General features: G+C 43.1%; 1 protein-coding gene across 1 annotated transcript in view; it reads left to right on the top strand.

Annotated features, from left to right (window-relative positions):
* The first annotated feature begins 4,710 nt into the window (after positions 1-4,710).
* OLFM4 (olfactomedin 4) overlaps positions 4,711-17,530 on the top strand; it is a 58,297-nt gene continuing 45,477 nt past the window's right edge. Inside the window, exons 1-3 of the mRNA XM_058186453.1 lie at positions 4,711-4,808; positions 10,404-10,463; positions 14,831-14,983. Of these exons, the coding sequence (XP_058042436.1) occupies positions 4,719-4,808; positions 10,404-10,463; positions 14,831-14,983 (303 nt within the window). The 5' untranslated portion in view covers positions 4,711-4,718. The remainder of the gene's footprint in view (positions 4,809-10,403; positions 10,464-14,830; positions 14,984-17,530) is intronic.

Genomic DNA, 17,530 nt, shown 5'->3' with positions numbered 1-17,530 from the left:
CATCACACCCTAGGCAACCTGCTGAGAAGTGAACAGAATCAAAACTCAATAGTAGGGGATTTCCCCCCCCCCACGTTTTTAAGGAACGAAATCATGCCTGCAAGCCGTAGATTTAATACCACAAATGGCAAGGTTGTGAAAGGATAGTGAAAAAGGCAGAGTACATAGATAAGGGTGCTAGATGTAGAAAGCCTGAACTGGGTGTGGTGGGTTTTGTGGTTTTGTTGGTGGGGGGACATAGTAGCTTCCTTCTCTCTCCCAAGAATGTCCCAAGATCGTATAAGATACTTAAGGTAAATTGCCTTTGTCTTACATTGTGTTAGGGGACACGGTGGCTCAGGGGCTAGGATGTTGAGCTTGTCGATCGAAAGGTCGGCAGCTCAGCGGTTCGAATCTCTAGTGCTGCCGTGTAACGGGGTGAGCTCCCGTGACTTGTCCCAGCTTCTGCCAACCTAGCAGTTTCGAAAGCACCTAAAAATGCAAGTAGAAAAAATAGGGACCATCTTTGGTGGGAAGGTAACAGCGTTCCGTGCACCTTTGGCGTTGAGTCATGCCAGCCACATGACCATGGAGAAGTTTTCGGACAGCGCTGGCTCTTCGGCTTTGAAACGGAGATGAGCACCGCCCCCTAGAGTCAGCAACGACTAGCACGTATGTGCGAGGGGAACCTTTACCTTGACCTTACATTGTGTTGATTTCCTCATGAGCAGGAAGGGAAGCTACTCCTGGCAAGCCATTCATTTTCAGTCCATTTCTTGCAGAATTGGATTCGAGATTCTTTAGCTGAACTTACAATTCTATCACGTTGCTTCTTGTGGCATAGCTTGAGTACCGAGAAGAGCAGCAAAAATAATTAGGGGAGTGAAGGCTAAAACATACGAAGAATGATTGCAGGAATTGGGATTGTCTTGTCTAACAAAGAGAAAGACCAGGGGTGACATGATAGCAGTCTTCCAATATTTGAGGGGCTGCCACAAAGAAGAGGTGGGTCAACCTATTCTCCAAAGAACCTGAGGGTAGAACAAGAAGCAATGGATGGAAACTAATCAAGGGGAGAAGCAACCTAGAATTAAGAAGAAATTTCTTGATGGTGAGAACAACTCATCAGAAGTTGAGGGTGCTCCAACACCCGAGGTTTTTAAAGAAGAGATTGGACAATGATTTGTCTGAAGTAGTATCAGGTCTCCTGCTTAAGCAAGGAGTTGGACTAGAAGACTTCCAAGGTCCCGTCCAGCTCCATTCTGATTGGTTGTGTCCAACTCTTCACAACCTCATGGACCATAGCATGTCAGGACTCCCACCCTCCATTCTCTCCCAGTTCATTACGTTGATGTCACTACTAACCATCTCATCCTCTGCCGTCCCTTCTCCTTTGGCCTTCCATCTTTCCCAACATCAGACTCTTCTCCAAGGAGTCTTCTATTTTCATTTGGTGGCCAAAGTATTTGAGCTTCACATTCAGGATCTGTCCTACCAAAGAACATCAGGGTTGGATTTCCTTCAGGATTGGCTGATTTGATCTCCTTGCAGCCCGAGGGATTCTGCAGTGTCTTCTCCAGCACCATAATTCAAAAGCGTCATTTCTTCAGCACTAAATCTTCCTTATGATCCAACTCTCACAACCACACACAGTTGCTGTTCAGTTGCCAGGCAATGTCTGACTCTACACAACCCCATGGAAAGGGGTGAAATTCAAAATTTTTCCCTACTGGTTTGGTGGGCGTGGCTTGGTGGGCATGGCAGGGGAAGGATAGTGCAAAATCCCCATTCCCTCCCCACTCCTGGGAGAAGGATAGTGCAAAATCCCCATTCCCACCCCACTCTGGGGCTAGCCAGAGGTAGCATTTGCCGGTTTTCCGAACTACTCAAAATTTCCGCTATTGGTTCTCCGAACTTCTCAAAATTTCTGCTACTGGTTCTCCAGAACCTGTCAGAACATGCTGAATTTCATCCCTGCCCATGGACCACAGTATCCCAGCCTCACCTGACCTCCGTTGTCTCCCAGAGTTTGCCCAAATTCACGTTTGTTGCATCAATGACCTTATCTAACCATCTTATCCTTCTCCTTTGGCCTTCCATCTTTCCCAACATCAGGGTCTTCTCCAAGAAGTCATCCCTTCTCCTTTGGTGGCCATCTGTCCCTTCCAACTATTCTGTTGTTCTGTTATCCACGTAATGGCCTTTAGCATGCTGGTCAGTGCATCCTAAACGATGATTCAGAAATATGCATTCCCCAAGTTTGCCTCCCACCGATTGCCTCCCACCGACCCGTGCGCTCTCACAGGGAGGGACTCCTCAGGGTGCCGTCAGTCAAACAATGTTGGCTGGCGGCCCCCAGGGGAAGGGCCTTCTCTGTGGCGGCTCCTACCCTCTGGACTGAACTTCCCCCAGGACTTCGACAACTTCCTGACCTTCGGACCTTCCGCCGCGAGCTGAAGACGTATCTATTCCTCCACGCAGGACTGGCATAAAATTTTTTAGATTTTTATTATTGGGTTTTATTATTGGGTTCTAAATTTTAATGGGTTTATGGTTTTAAATGTATTCTTAAATTGGGGCCAAATTGAATAAGTTTTTTAATTATTGATTTTATTTGTATTGTATTTATCTATTGTCGTTTTTACTTGGCTGTGAACCGCCCTGAGTCCTTCGGGAGAAGGGCGGTATAAAAATTAAATAATAATAATAATAATAATAATAATAATAATAATAATAATAATAATAATAATAATAATGATAATGATAATGATAATGATAATGATAATGATATTATTATTATTATTATTATTATTATTATTATTATTATTATTATTATTATTATTATTATTATTATTAAGTGGCAATACAAATTTGGAAGGGTGAAGGACCAACGAACATCTTGATTATCCCCCTAAGTAGATATTCTTTTGTGGCTGGTGGTGGTAGAGAATATTATTTTTGTGGGTTGACAATCCACATAATTCTTTTTTCCACCCGTGCCCAGGTGGCTCAGTGGCTAAAATGCTGAGCTTGTTGATCAGAAAGGTCGGCAGCTCGGTGGTTCGAATCCCTAGTACAGGTGTCCTTTGTGAGCAGGGGTTTGGACTAGATGACCTCCAAGGTCCCTTCCAACTCTGTTACTGTTATTCTTTCTTGACTTGGCTCAGTTTGCGTTGCGATCGTTAATTTGTCTGCTGATCCATGGGGCCAAATGAAAACATTCTTTTTCACCCTTACTAAAGCTTAATTTTAAGAAAGATGTCTGTGTTTCACTATCACCACCATAATTCATCCTCACACAGGAACCTCAACTTTTAGTTTAGAATTTGATTAGCAAAAGTGTGATTACTATTGCAACAAACCGATTTTTTCACACAAGAGTGAGCTGTAGCAAGTGCACAGAGAGTTGCCCTTTTACGTAGAATTTGACTGATGTATTGTACTTTTTAATTAAAAAAAAGGCCCCTGTATTAGTCTTTTTTTTTAAAAAAAAAATGCTTTTTCCCCTCTCTTGACTCTGCAGACATCTGCACCAATTTAATCTGGTTTTGATGCACCGTAAATAATGCTCCCTTAGAAAATAGGGAGAGAAAAACCCATACTTCCTGCCACAATGATTTTTTGTGTGTGCACATTATGGACATAACTCCTGAAATAGGACAATCCATAAAAATATGAAATATAGGCAAAGTCCTAGATATAATTCTGGAGACGGGCGGGAATAATAATATTAAGATGGGGTTTTGCAGTCTAGGGAGAATGTTTTTCATTTGTTTACAGAAATGAATGCTCAATCTAAACAAATGTAAATTATGTGTTGTATTGGTATCTCTCTCACTCTCTCCTCTCTCTTCCATCCCTCTCCCTCTCTCTCTCTTCTCTCTCCTCTCTCTCCTCTCTCTCTCTCCTCTCTCTCCTCTTTCTCTCATCCATCTATCTTATCTCTCTATCTACTGCCATCTATCTATCTATCTATCTATCTATCTATCTATCTATCTATCTATCTATCTATCTATCTATCTATCATCAATCAGCGATCATCCATCTCTCTCTTATCTCTCTCTCTCCTATCTATCTATCTATCTATCTATCTATCTATCTATCTATCTATCTATCTATCTATCTGTCATCAATCAGCGATCATCCATCTCTCTCTTATCTCTCTCTCTCCTATCTATCTATCTATCTATCTATCTATCTATCTATCTATCTATCTATCTATCTATCTATCTATCTATCTATCTATCTATCTATCATCAATCAGCGATCATCCATCTCTCTCTTATCTCTCTCTCTCCTATCTATCTATCTATCTATCTATCTATCTATCTATCTATCTATCTATCTATCTATCTATCTATCTATCTATCATCTATCATCATCTCTCTCACTTTTTAATCTCTCTTTCTCTCTCATCTCTATATTCCACAAAATGATGGATCTTCCATTTCCTGCATTTAATTATCTTTTAGAAGCACTTGGCTAAAATTCTGACCACCGTGACTCGCCTTGATGAGTAAGGAACATGGAACAAAGAACTAAGAGGTTTTTGTACAGTTTGTGGTGAAACGTGACTCATTTGACAGTGTTGTCACCCACCTGTATTGGCACCACTGTGAATAGGAGTTGCGTAACTTCCTCCTTCTGACTTGGCGCTTCTGGCAGGGGAAATACCCTGCCTGCCCTATAAAAAGGCCTTCCTTCTCTCAGCCTTCTTCACATCTGTCAAGACCGAGAAGATGAAGTTCCTTGCAGCTGCCGGACTGCTGGTGCTGCTTGTGCAGTATGTGAATGCAGAAAGCCCATCTACAGCAATGCCAGAGGAAGTGGTAAGGAAGGTTTGCAATTCACCTAGTCTGTAGCCTGGTGCTGGTGAATTAGTCCTAGAATGATGTCCGGTTTAAGCCAAGGAAGGTCATATTGGGCTGTCAATTTTGCAAACGACCAGGGGCTCTGATTTGCTAGTTTATTATTTTGCAACTATCTGCTGCGGAACAGCCTTATGCCTATTTTTTATCAAGCCAGTCGTGTGCCTCCTGCACAATACTGGATACAGTCTCCCTGGCAAGAGTTCTTAATCCATAAATCAATGCAGGGAAGGTGAGAGAGTGGGATCAATGGTGGAAAAATATGTCTTTATTTCAGTTTACACGCATTGATTGTTTTTTAAGTGAATATAACGGCTTGCCTCAAAGGGCCTCTTAGCAAGTTGCTGAGAATCTTCCCATGAACGGTTATGGCAGCCGGGATGATCAGAAAGAGGAGATGAAATGGACAGCAGTTCCTAGATGCCATCTCCAGACCGAAAGGTCAACTTGCTCGGTGTATTCAGAAACAACGAAGGGAAGATGAACAGAGTTGGAAGGGACCTTGTAGGTCATCTAGTCCAATCCCCTGCCCAAGCAGGAGACCCTACATCATTTCTGACAAATGGCAGTCCAGTCTCTTCTTAAAAGCTTCCGGTGATGAAGCTCCCACAATTTCCAAAGGCAACTTCTGTTCCATGGGTTGATTGTTTTCACTGTCAGAAAATTTCTCCTTATTTCCAGGTTGAATCTCTCCTTGTTCAGTTTCCATCCATTATTCCTTGTCTGGCCTTCAGGTGTCTTGGGAAATAGCTTGACCCCCTCCTCTTTGTGGCAGCCCCTCAAATATTGGAAAACTACTATCCTGTCTCCCCTGGTCCTTCTCTTCACTAGACTAGCCATCCCCAGTTCCTGCAACCGTTCATCGTATGTTTTATCCTCCGGTCCTCTAATCATATCCTGGTTGTTCTTCTCTGCCCTCTTTCTAGAGTCTCAACTTCTTTTTTATAGTGTGGTGCCCAAAACTGGATGTAGTACTCTAGGTATGGTCTTACTAAGGCTTTATAGAATGGTATTAGTACCTCCCTTGATCTTGATTGTATCCCTCTGTTCATGCAATTTAGGATGAAAAGGACAACATAACAGGCCTGTGATATGAACATTTGGGGGGTCTTTTCTAGAAGATTTTATGTGCAATTTTGGAACCAGGAGATGGAGAACTTTCTTTGTCTCCTTAGGAATCATCTTTGCAGGAGGGGTTACATTTTGGCTGACATGATCTCCTCTGTCTTAATATCCAGTCTACCCACCAAGGATCTTGAGAAAGCAGTGATCAACTGCATTTAAACTATAGATTTATTAGATGCAGAGGAGACACCATCGGATACTCTCAAACTGTAAACAAAAGAGGTCGGAGAAGTTCATGCCCAGGGCAAACTTCTGAATTTCAAAACTTCTTCGAAAGAAGAGGTTCCCGACTTTAGATGGAGATGAGGAGATGGACAGAGAGCTCCAGGTGACGTTCTTGTCTGCTTTCATCCTTCTAAGTTCTTGAACATCTCAAGATCTTTTCCTGTCCTGTATTTTGATATGCACCAGAGATTATACTAAAGCGATGTGTTTTTAAATTTCTCACCATGCATTTGAAGGAACTGTGGAATCTTTCAGCCACGTTATGGCCTGTCGCTACATGTATTTCCCCCAGCAAGGTAGAAAAGAGGTCCTCACCAGGTAGGAAGGGGCTCATGAAAGGGCTGTGTCATGGCTTCTCCCGACTGAGCTCGGATCGCTGGGCACCAGCTGCGCATTTCTCAGCCAGGAGCCCTTCACCACCGATCCGGTCCACTGCCAGGCATTCAAGGGGCCCTGCTGCTCATTCAGGCAGCCCCCAAAGCTGCCGTCCTGCCTTTTCCCTTGTTCCGTCTTCCCTGAGTCTTCACACTGCCCGGTTTCAGGTCGGCACTTGGGGCTCAGGACCCTGGACAGCACCCCAGGTTCTGGGGAGCTAGTGAATTGTTTTAATGCAGATTCGGGTTTATGTCAGGGTTCCAAGTAAACACCCCCAATGAAAGAAAACTCTGAGGCTTGAAATTCCTCAAAGCTACATTTTATTAGAGATGCCATATTGGCACATCTGGGAAAACCCGACTCTGAAAGCTTCTGGGTTTTCCCCACCCAAAGAAAATTTCAAGTCCTGGCCCAGCACCCACAGGTCCATCACAGGCTATTCCTATCCTTGAATTGCTCCCAAAAACCTCACATATGTGCTACTTAATTACATCTTCCCTTCCCTCTTCCCTTCTTCCATCAGAAACTGCCATTACAGAAATTGCTCTTACAATTCCAGCATCTCAGTTTGGAAACTAAGTTCTTGGATGCTTAGGACTTGAATGGAAGGGAACTTACAATGCCCAAGGAATTGCAAGGTTTTGTGATCAAAAACTTTCCTTATCTGGTTGTCCACTAGACACAAGAACAGTTTTTTTCCCGAAGGCCATCACTCTGCTAAACAAATAATTCCCTCAACACTGTCAGACTATTTACTGAATCTGCACTACTATTAATCGTTTCATAGTTCCCATCACCAATCTCTTTCCACTTATGACTGTATGACTGTAACTTTGTTGCTTGTATCCTTATGATTTATATTGATATTTATTGTTTCCTGATTGCTTATTTGTACCCTATAACTATCAATAAGTGTTGTACCTTAGAATTCTTGATGAACATATCTTTTCTTTTATGTACACTGAGAGTATATACATTAAAGACAAATTCCTTGTGTGTCAAATCACACTTGGCCAATAAAAAATTCTATTCTATTCTAAAAACAACTACAACAATAACCATCCAATGATGGAGCATCCACGATTTCTGAATGCAACTTCTATTCCTCACTGTTAGGAAGTTTCTCCTCAATTCCAGGTTGCTTCTCTCCTTGATTAGTTTCCACCCGCTGCTTCTTGTCCTGCGTTCGGGGGCTTTTGAGAATAGCTTGTGGCAGCCCCTCAAATACTGGAGTCGTGCTATCATATCACCCCTGATTCTTCTTTTCTTTAGACTAACTGGACACAAATCCTGCAGCAACCATTCCTCATATGTTTTAGTCTTCTGAGTCTTTGAACATCTTAGTTGCTCTTCTCTGAACTTTTCCTCTGCATCTTTTTTTGTAGTATGGTGACCAAAATTGGTTGCAATATTCCAGGTGGGGCACATTTAGTACTAGGGTTTAGGATGGGGACAAGTGAAGACCAGAGACCTGTCTTTAATGGAAACACTGTCCCATGTTCCAGTGCAAAAATCACATAGGATATGAGAGAGAGGCTCTGCTCCAAGGATATTCAAATGCATGGCATTATCTCCTGTTTTTCTCCCTCTTCACATAAGCAACCAGCAAGCTCTAAGACAAAAGGAAAAACAGTCTTTTCTCCATCAGATCATTAAATAGCCCAGCCCTTGCCAGTAAAAACACTTTATGTTTGCTTATCACTGTGTGAAGGTAACGTTTTTTTATGCCTGGGATACAGAGAGATAGCCAGTTTGGTATAAAGCTTAAAAGCAGTGAGGTAGAAACTGAGACACGATGAGACTTAGTCTGCTGTGAGACACAATGCCAACTTCCTGAGCTTGAGCAAGTCTCTGGCTTTCTCCCAGCTCTGGGAGGAAGGAGGCCAGGAGGTCCTTGGTACTCTCTGAGCTTGGTTGTTTTCTTGCAGACATTTCATGACCCAAACTAGGGAACATTATCAGTGCTAGAAGGGAATGGGGTTTGCAGAGAGGAGGAGGAGGAGGAGGAGGAGGAAAGGAAGGGTTCCTAAGTGTTTTCTAAGCTAGCTTGTTTTCTTCAGACATTTCATTGTAACATCATCAATGCTAGAAGGAAATGGGGTTTACAGAGAGGAGGAGGAGGAGAAAGAGGAGGAGGAGGAGGAGGAGAAGGAGAAAGAGGAGGAGGAGAAGGAGGTGGAGGAGGAGGAGGAGGAGGAGGAGGAGGAGGAGGAGGAGGAGGAGAAAGAGGAGGAGGAGGAGGAGGAGGAAAGGAAGGGTTCCTTAGTGTTTTCTAAGCTAGCTTGTTTTCTTCAGACATTTCATTCTAACATCATCAATGCTAGAAGGAAATGGGGTTTACAGAGAGGAGAAAGAGGAGGAGGAGGAGGAGGAGGAGGAGGAGGAGGAGGAGGAGAGGGAGGGTTCCTTAGTGTTTTCTAAGCTAGCTTGTTTTCTTCAGACATTTCATGACAAAAACACCATCAGTGCTAGAAGGGAATGGGGTTTGCAGAGAGGAGGAGGAGGAGGAGGAGGAGGAGGAGGAGGAGGAGAGGGAGGGTTCCTTAGTGTTTTCTAAGCTAGCTTGTTTTCTTCAGACATTTCATTCTAACATCATCAATGCTAGAAGGAAATGGGGTTTACAAAGAGGAGGAGGAGGAGGAGGAGGAGGAGGAGGAGGAGGAGGAGGAGGAGGAGGAGGAGGAGGAGGAGGAGGAGAGGGAGGAGGAGGAGGAGGAGGAGGAGGAGGAAGAGGAGGAGGAGGAGGAGGAGGAGAGGGAGGGTTCCTTAGTGTTTTCTAAGCTAGCTTGTTTTCTTCAGACATTTCATTCTAACATCATCAATGCTAGAAGGAAATGGGGTTTACAGAGAGGAGGAGAAGGAGAAAGAGGAGGATGATGATGATGATGATGATGAGGATGATGATGATGAGGAGGAGGATGATGATGAGGATGATGATGATGAGGAGGAGGAGGAGAAGGATGATGAGGAGGAGGAGGAGGAGGAGAGAAGAGGAGGAGGAGAGAAGAGGAGGAGGAGGATGATGATGATGATGATGATGATGATGATGATGATGATGAGGAGGAGGATGATGATGATGATGAAGATGATGATGATGATGATGATGAGGAGGAGGAGGGTTCCTTGGTGTTTTCTAAGCTAGCTTGTTTTCTTCAGACATTTCATGACAAAACACCATCAGTGCTAGAAGAATGGGGTTTGCAGAGGAGGAGGAAGAGGAGGAGGATGATGATGATGAGGAGGAGGAGCAGGAGGAGGAGGAGGAGGAGGAGGAGGAGGAGGTGGAGGATGATGATGAGGAGGAGGAGGATGATGATGATGATGAGGAGGAGGAGGATGATGATGATGAGGAGGAGGAGAGGAGGGTTCCTTAGTGTTTTCTAAGCTAGCTTGTTTTCTTCAGACATTTCATTCTAACATCATCAATGCTAGAAGGAAATGGGGTTTACAGAGAGGAGGGGGAGGAGGAGGAGGAGGAGGCGGCAGCGGCAAAGGAGGGCTCCTTGGTGCTCTCTGAGCTTGCTTGTTTTCTTGCAGATGTTTCATTACCCAACTAGGTAACATTATGAGTGCCAGGAGAAGGAAGTCGCTTCCAAAACAAATAGCCAAGAAAAAAAAAAGTTGCACAGATTTGACCAGGTAGTTGCCAGGAATCACAAAGATACAAAAAAATCCATAAAAAACAAACAAACCCAGAGATAAATGCATCACTCCTGGCTGGGTTTGAAATGCAGAAATCCAATACTCAATGTTCCACACTGTGCTGGTCATCAATTAAAAGCAGATCAATAACGACACTTGTATCTATCTATCCATCTGTCTGTCTTCTAGTATCCAACGTCAGCGCGGTATCTACCTCCTGTATTTCCAGAGCCAAGTGGTCCTGCAGAGGTAAACGGTTTTAAGATTCTCTTTCCTTTAAAAAAATTGTGGTTCGTGCAATGAAACTGAACGCTGAATGAAATGAAACTAGTCAGGGCAGAGCAAAATAAGGAAGTTTATAGGCCATGTAAAAGTTTGCCAGGATTGAATCTGTCTGTCTGTCTCTCTCTCTCCCTCCCTCCCTCCCTCCCTTCCTTCCTTCCTTCCTATCATCTGTCTCTTTCTCTCTCTCTCTCTATATATATATATATTCCTTCCTTCCTTCCTTCCTTCCTTCCTTCCTTCCTTCCTTTCTATCATCTGTCTGTCTGTCTGTCTCTCTCTCTCTATATATATATCCCTCCCTCCCTCCCTCCCTATCTATCTATCTTCCTTCCTTCCTCGTTCCTTCCTTCCTTCCTTCCTTCCTACCTTCCTATCTATCTATCTATCTATCTATCTATCTATCTATCTATCTATCTATCTATCTATCTATCTATCTATCTATCTATCTATCTATCTATCCATCTCTCTCTCTCTCTGTCTGTCTGTCTGTCTGTCTGTCTGTCTGTCTATCCCTCCCTCCCTCCCTCTTGCCCTCCCTTCCTATCATCTATCTATCTATCTATCTATCTATCTATCTATCTATCTATCTATCTATCTATCTATCTACCTATCTATCGCTATATCCTCCTCCCTCCTCCTCCCTCCTTCCTTCCTCCGTCCCCCCTCCCTCCCTATCATCCATCCATCTATCTATCTATCTATCTATCTATCTATCTATCTATCTATCTATCTATCTATCTATCTATCTATCTATCTATCTACCTACCTACCTACCTACCTACCTACCTACCTACCTACCTACCTACCTACCTACCTACCTATCTATCTATCTATCTATCTATCTATCTATCTATCTATCTATCTATCTATCTATCTATCTATCTATCTATCTATGGTATAGGGTTTCCTACCTGAGCAGTGGGATGGACTAGAAGACCACCAAGGTCTCTTTCAACTCTGTTATTCTGTTCAGTGATGATGGCTTAGACCTTTGATAGCGACTTTTTAAATCCGTCTAAGAGGCAATCCACACCTCTGATTTATAGCATCATCCAGCCATCACTGTGCTGATATATTACTAATGTGTAGAGCCTTAATAGTGCCACCGTTAAGGTAAGGTCCCTTGATAAATCACTAATATGGAAGACAGCTAAGCAAGTGACATGTTGCAGAAAGTCTTGCTCTGGTTGTCCCAAAGAAGTTCTTTTTCTTTCCTTAAAAAACATAAGAGAGAACTGAAGAAGCTTCTGGGATGACAAGTAGGATGTTTTCAAAGAAAAGAACCCCAAGAAAATCCAGTTCTCTTGGAAAAAGCACCTTTGGGACAACCATGACCTGGATCAGGGGTGAAATGCTCCCGGTTCGGTCCGGTTTGCCCGAATCGGTAGTAAAAAAGGCTACTGGTTCACTGAACTAGTAGTAAAAAATCTAAAAAAAAAAGTTCTGATGATCAGGTGAGTGACGCGTGATCGTCGGAACTTTTAAAAAACTTTTTAAGCATTTTTTTATTGCCGATTCTTCTCCAGAACCGATAGTAAAAGTGCTTTTAAAAGGTAAAAAAAGGCCCCAATGATTACAGCTGTGGGGTGCAATTATCAGAGCCTTTTTAAAAAAAACTTTTTTTTGATTTCGCATGCGCAGCCAGCGAACCGGTGGTAAACTGGTTCAGATTTCATCACTGACCTAGATGTCTGAGAATCTCCATAGACTCTAGCACTGGTTAGCTACAAAATCCATCGAACCAAGTCAACCCTTGATTGCAATCTCGTGCATCCCAAACACACAAATAAACATATATTTATTTAACAAGGACAAGAGGAAAGATTAGCATCAAATTATTTAAATTCTTGGATGGGAATAAAGTAGGGTTAGAGTAGAGTAGAGTAGAGTAGAGTAGAGTGGAATGGAATGGAATGGAATAGAATAGAATAGAATAGAATAGAATAGAATAGAATAGAATAGAATAGAATAGAATAGAATAGAATAGAATAGAATAGAATGGATAGAATGGAATGGAATGGAATGGAATGGAATGAAATAGATGTTCTGACCTAGGATTCCCCAAAAAGCACGAAGCAGATTCCTGGTCCCGACAAATCCCCTTTTATTAAACAAACAGTGAATTCCTCTCATTCACAATTCAGCCAAGGCCTGTCAAACAGTCTTTCAAAGGTGAATTTATGACTACAGACCTTATCTAGCTTGGAAAGCTGCCATGCAAATATTTTCCAAAGGCAGTGCTGTGCAAGGAAAGACTTGGCACCAAGTGAGATTCACGGACATATCTTCACACTCCTGAACCAACCAACCAACCAAATTCTTTCCTGCAAAAGCCCACTCCCCTTTCGCTCCTCTTTTAATTCCTATGGGAGGGGCCGTTCATTGTCCATCTGTGCCCTTACTCCCAAGTCGACCCTTGTTCTTTAGCTGTTCCGTTCGTCTGGCAACTCTGCGCATGCGCACACCGGGAACAGGCTCCAGCTGTTCGTTTGCCTCACTGGTGTCTGACTCCAAAGGCAGCTGATAAGTGGCATCTGGCCCTGGCACCCTCTCTGCCTCTGATGCAGAGCCCTCATCAGAGCCTTCCCCAGACTCCAGGACTAGCCCATGTTCCTCCCCAACTGCCTTACTGTCCGAATCTGCTGCCAGATCCACTGGCAGGCCACAACAATGGAATAGAATAGAATAGAATAGCCGAATAGGTTGTAAAAAAATGCTTTTAAAAGTAAAAACAAGGCTCTGATGATCGTGCAGCTCAGCTGGGATCAGAGTCTTTTTTTACCTTTTAAAAGCATTTTTTAAAAGAAGCGGCAAGCGGGGAAGCAGGCGACCAGGCATTGGGTGGGCATGGGCAGAGGGAACCAGGGATTTTTGCTACCAGTTACCATCATTACCGGATCAGCTGATCCGGTCCGAACTGGGAGCATTTCAGCCCTGGGTAGAGGGGTTTCCTGCCTGAGCAGGGGGGTTGGACTGGAAGACCTCCAAGGTCCCTTCCAACTCTGTTATTCTGTTCAATGTTAGTGGCTGTAGGCACAAGCGGCTAACGAGAAATTAGATGCGTGGCGAGACGAAGGGAACACGTGGCCATTTAAGAGACATCGCAAAGCGATTTCAATGCAAACGTTCAAGGGCCATTTTTCTTGGCAGGCTGAAAAACTGCTGAGCTGAGCAGGAGCAAAAGATTGCAGGGATGTAGGGAAATCAACTCTATAGGAAGAACGATCAGGATCTTAGGCTCCTAAAGTGGCAGCTGAGTTCAGCTAGATGGTCTCTCTCTTTCCGTCAATTATAATGGATTAAAGTAACACACACACACACACCTGTTCTTCTCTGCCTACTTGGTATTGACTGGCTAAGTGAGAGCACAGTGCACTCAATCAACATTAGATATATGATACCAAGTTGCTTTCAATTAAAACTCAAGATTCTCCACTCTGGAGGAAGAGATTTTTTTAAAAAATAAAATAAACTAGTAAACGAACTACTGTAGATTCCATTATAATCTTTTGGTTGAGGAAATAGATCATTTGAAAAGCATTATTCATCGGAAAAAAATGCTGTTTTGCTTCCTGCTTTTTATTGAGTTATTCTGCAAAGCATTAATCTTCGAGCCGCTTCAGATCAGAGACAGCGTGCGATCTCACAACGGCTCCAATTATTCTAGCCAAGTTGTGTCTTTTTTATTTTACTTTATGAATAGCATTTTATTTATGTCTCAATAAGTTTGTAGGATTCCCGGTTGGTTTTCCCAGGGTGAACTAGGTCAGTGGTAGTCAACCTGGTCCCTACCGCCCACTAGTGGGCATTCCAGCTTTCATGGTGGGCGGTAGGGGTTTTGTCCAATACTGAAGCACTTTCCCTTTTATTTTTATTTAATTGACTTTTTAAAAAAAAAAATTAATAGCATTATATGAAAACATTTTCATTGGATTTTCATAAAATTCCCCACGACAATTTAAATTTCTGAAAATATACTATTTGTATTGCCTGTGCGTAAGTTTAGTTCATGTTATGTAAGTGAAACTAAATGGCGCTATAGTGCGACCGCAAACAAAAGAGCCTCGTCCCAGAATAGCTCGCGCATCTCCCCCCACACCACCCAGCTGTAACAGACAAGCAGAGCTGGTAGCCGGCGCCCACCCCAACCCCAATCCACGGTGCGTGAGAGGCATGCGCAGACAACGATACATGGCGCATTACAGTGGAATCGGTGGGCGGTTAGAAAATTTTACTACTAACAGAGACACAAGAGTGGGAAGTAGGTATAAAAAGGTTGACTACCCCTGAACTAGGTGGATTACTGAAATTTTGAATCTTTTTTTCCCCAGCCATTTGCCAACGTGACCGGCATCGTCGATGACCGCGGAATGTGCCAGTGCTCGGTTTACCTGCCCGATACGACATTTCCTGTACAAAAAGTGGAATACCTTGAAATTCTGGCTAAGCAGCTCTCTGCAAAATTTGACAGTGAACTTTCAAAAGTAAGTGGCTTTAGCCTTTATCATTAGGAGCCGAAAGAGAGCAAATCGGGTAGCAAGTCCTTGATGTTTAGGTAGACCTTATCAGGGGCTTCAAGGTCTTGTTTCACAGGTAGCTTCCTTGTTGCTGGAGGAGGAATTCTTACCAAGGGAAGCTGAGAAGGAATGTGGTCTCTTAATTTCCTGTGCTATCGGGGTGACAGGGCTAATTTGCATGGTCTCAATGTGAGTGGGTGGAGATCTTTGCGTGCAAGTCATGACAATGTCAAGGAAAACCAAGTTTGGGAGATGCTCTGATGTCACCATGTGAGGGAGATGGGCGGCATAAAAGTTTAATAGCGATAGATAGATAGATAGATAGATAGATAGATAGATAGATAGATAGATAGATAGATGATATATAGAGATAGAGATAGATAGATAGATAGATAGATAGATAGATAGATAGATAGAGATAGATAGATAGATATAGAGATAAATAGCTGGAAAGCTGGATAGAGAGCTAGAGATAGCTGGATAGCTGGATAGCTGGATAGCTGGATAGATAGATAGATAGATAGATAGATAGATAGATAGATAGATAGATAGATAGATAGAGATAGATAGATAGAGATAGATAGATAGATAGAGATAGATAGGGATAGATAGATAGATAGATAGACAGATAGATAGATAGATACTTATGGGACCGCCTACTGTTACCTCACGCCTCCCACCGACCCGTACGCTCACACAGAGAGGGACTTCTCAGGGTGCTGTCCGCCAAGCAATGTCGGCTGGCGGCCCCCAGGGGAAGATCCTTCTCTGTGGGGGCTCCTACCCTCTGGAACGAACTTCCCCCTGGCTTGCGCCAATTGCCTGACCTTCAGACCTTTCGCCGCGAGCTGAAGACATATTTATTTATTCGCGCAGGGCTGGTTTAAATTTTAAATTTTAAATATTAATTTTAATTGGGGTTGAATTAATTTAGATGAATTTTAAGGATTTTTAGGTTTAAACTTTTTAAATCTCTGCCAATTATATAATAAGTTTTTAAATTTTTGTTTTAATTGTACATTGTTATTGTTTTTTATTCTGGCTGTAAACCGCCCTGAGTCCTTCGGGAGAAGGGCGGTATAAAAATCTAATAAATAATAATAATAAATAATAATAATATAGAGATAAATAGCTGGAAAGCTGGATAAAGAGCTAGAGATGGATGGATAGCTGGATAGCTGGATAGCTGGATAGATAGATAGATAGATAGATAGATAGATAGATAGATAGATAGATAGATAGATAGATAGATAGATAGATGGATGGATGGATGGATGGATAGATGCCACTTTAGAATGTTGTACTCCTTTTTCTTGAAAAGCCCTGGACATTGCAACAGTAGCCATCTCCAAAGCACCTGAGTGCAGGACAAGAAGCAACGGGTGGAAACTAATCAAGGAAAGAAGCAACTTAGAACTAAGGAGGAATTTCCTGACAGTGAGAACAATTAATCAGTGGAACAACTTGCCTCCAGAAGTTGTGAATTCTCCAACATTGGAAGTTTTTAAGAAGATGTTGGATAACCATTTGTCTGAAGTGGTGTAGGATTTCCTCGGGTTGGACTAGCAGACCTCCAAGGTCCCTTCCAACTCTGTTATTCTGTTCTGTTCTGTTCTATTCTGTTCCATTCCATATTCTGTTCTGTTCTGTTCTGTTCTGTTCTCTCCTCTCCTCTCCTCTCCTCTCCTCTCCTCTCCTCTCCCCTCCCCTCCCCTCCCCTCCCCTCTCCTCTCCTCTCCTCTCCTCTCCTCTCCTCTGTCCACCGCTGAGGTTCTTCCACAGGAAAGGCAAGAGCAAAATGGAGCCAGGTCATATCATACTATCCTCCTCTACCGTAGCAGCTGGAGGAACTGCAAAAGGGTTTAGAAGACATTGGCAAAGAGCATCTCACCCTGAAGTCCTGACCTCAATCTAGCTGCATTATCTGTGTTATTTATGTGAGAGGGAAGCACTTAAGCCTTTTCAATTATCCATCACTCTTCTCTCTCCAAAGATACTGGAGGTATCTTAAGTTGAACTTACCCAGTTCTTGGTTTCCCTCTGGATGCCAAATGTTTCCCAAGGCTACAAGACAAGTCAGGGAACTTGCCATACAGATGTTGCAGGATGTCAACATTGAGTAGTCTCAGCCAGCTTGGACAATAATGGAGAATGTTGAACTTGCTTCTCTCTGGTTCTGACCAGCAGTGGGTTTCAGATTTTGTCACTATTGGTTCACCATGCGCCTTCCTTCCGCACATGCGCCTGGCCTTCCATGCATGTTCTTTGTTCTTGCATGCGCCTTCCGCAAATGCATCCGGTCTCAAAAATGTGCCTAAATCGGACGGCATAGAGCCACGGTGGATGGGCGGGCCACCAGCGATTTCCGCTACCAGTTCGCTCGAACCGGTCTGAACCGACTGAATACTACCTCTGGTTGTGACCCAAGAACATCTGGAGAGAGATCCTTGAAAGGTCACCTTGACCATCGCTTTCTAGAACAACACAATGCCCTTAGCCCTCTCTATGAAAGAA

The sequence above is a fragment of the Ahaetulla prasina genome, chromosome 5, assembly GCF_028640845.1.
Source record: "Ahaetulla prasina isolate Xishuangbanna chromosome 5, ASM2864084v1, whole genome shotgun sequence".
NCBI classification, from domain to species: domain Eukaryota; kingdom Metazoa; phylum Chordata; class Lepidosauria; order Squamata; family Colubridae; genus Ahaetulla; species Ahaetulla prasina.
This window is presented reverse-complemented; position numbering and strand designations above follow the sequence as displayed.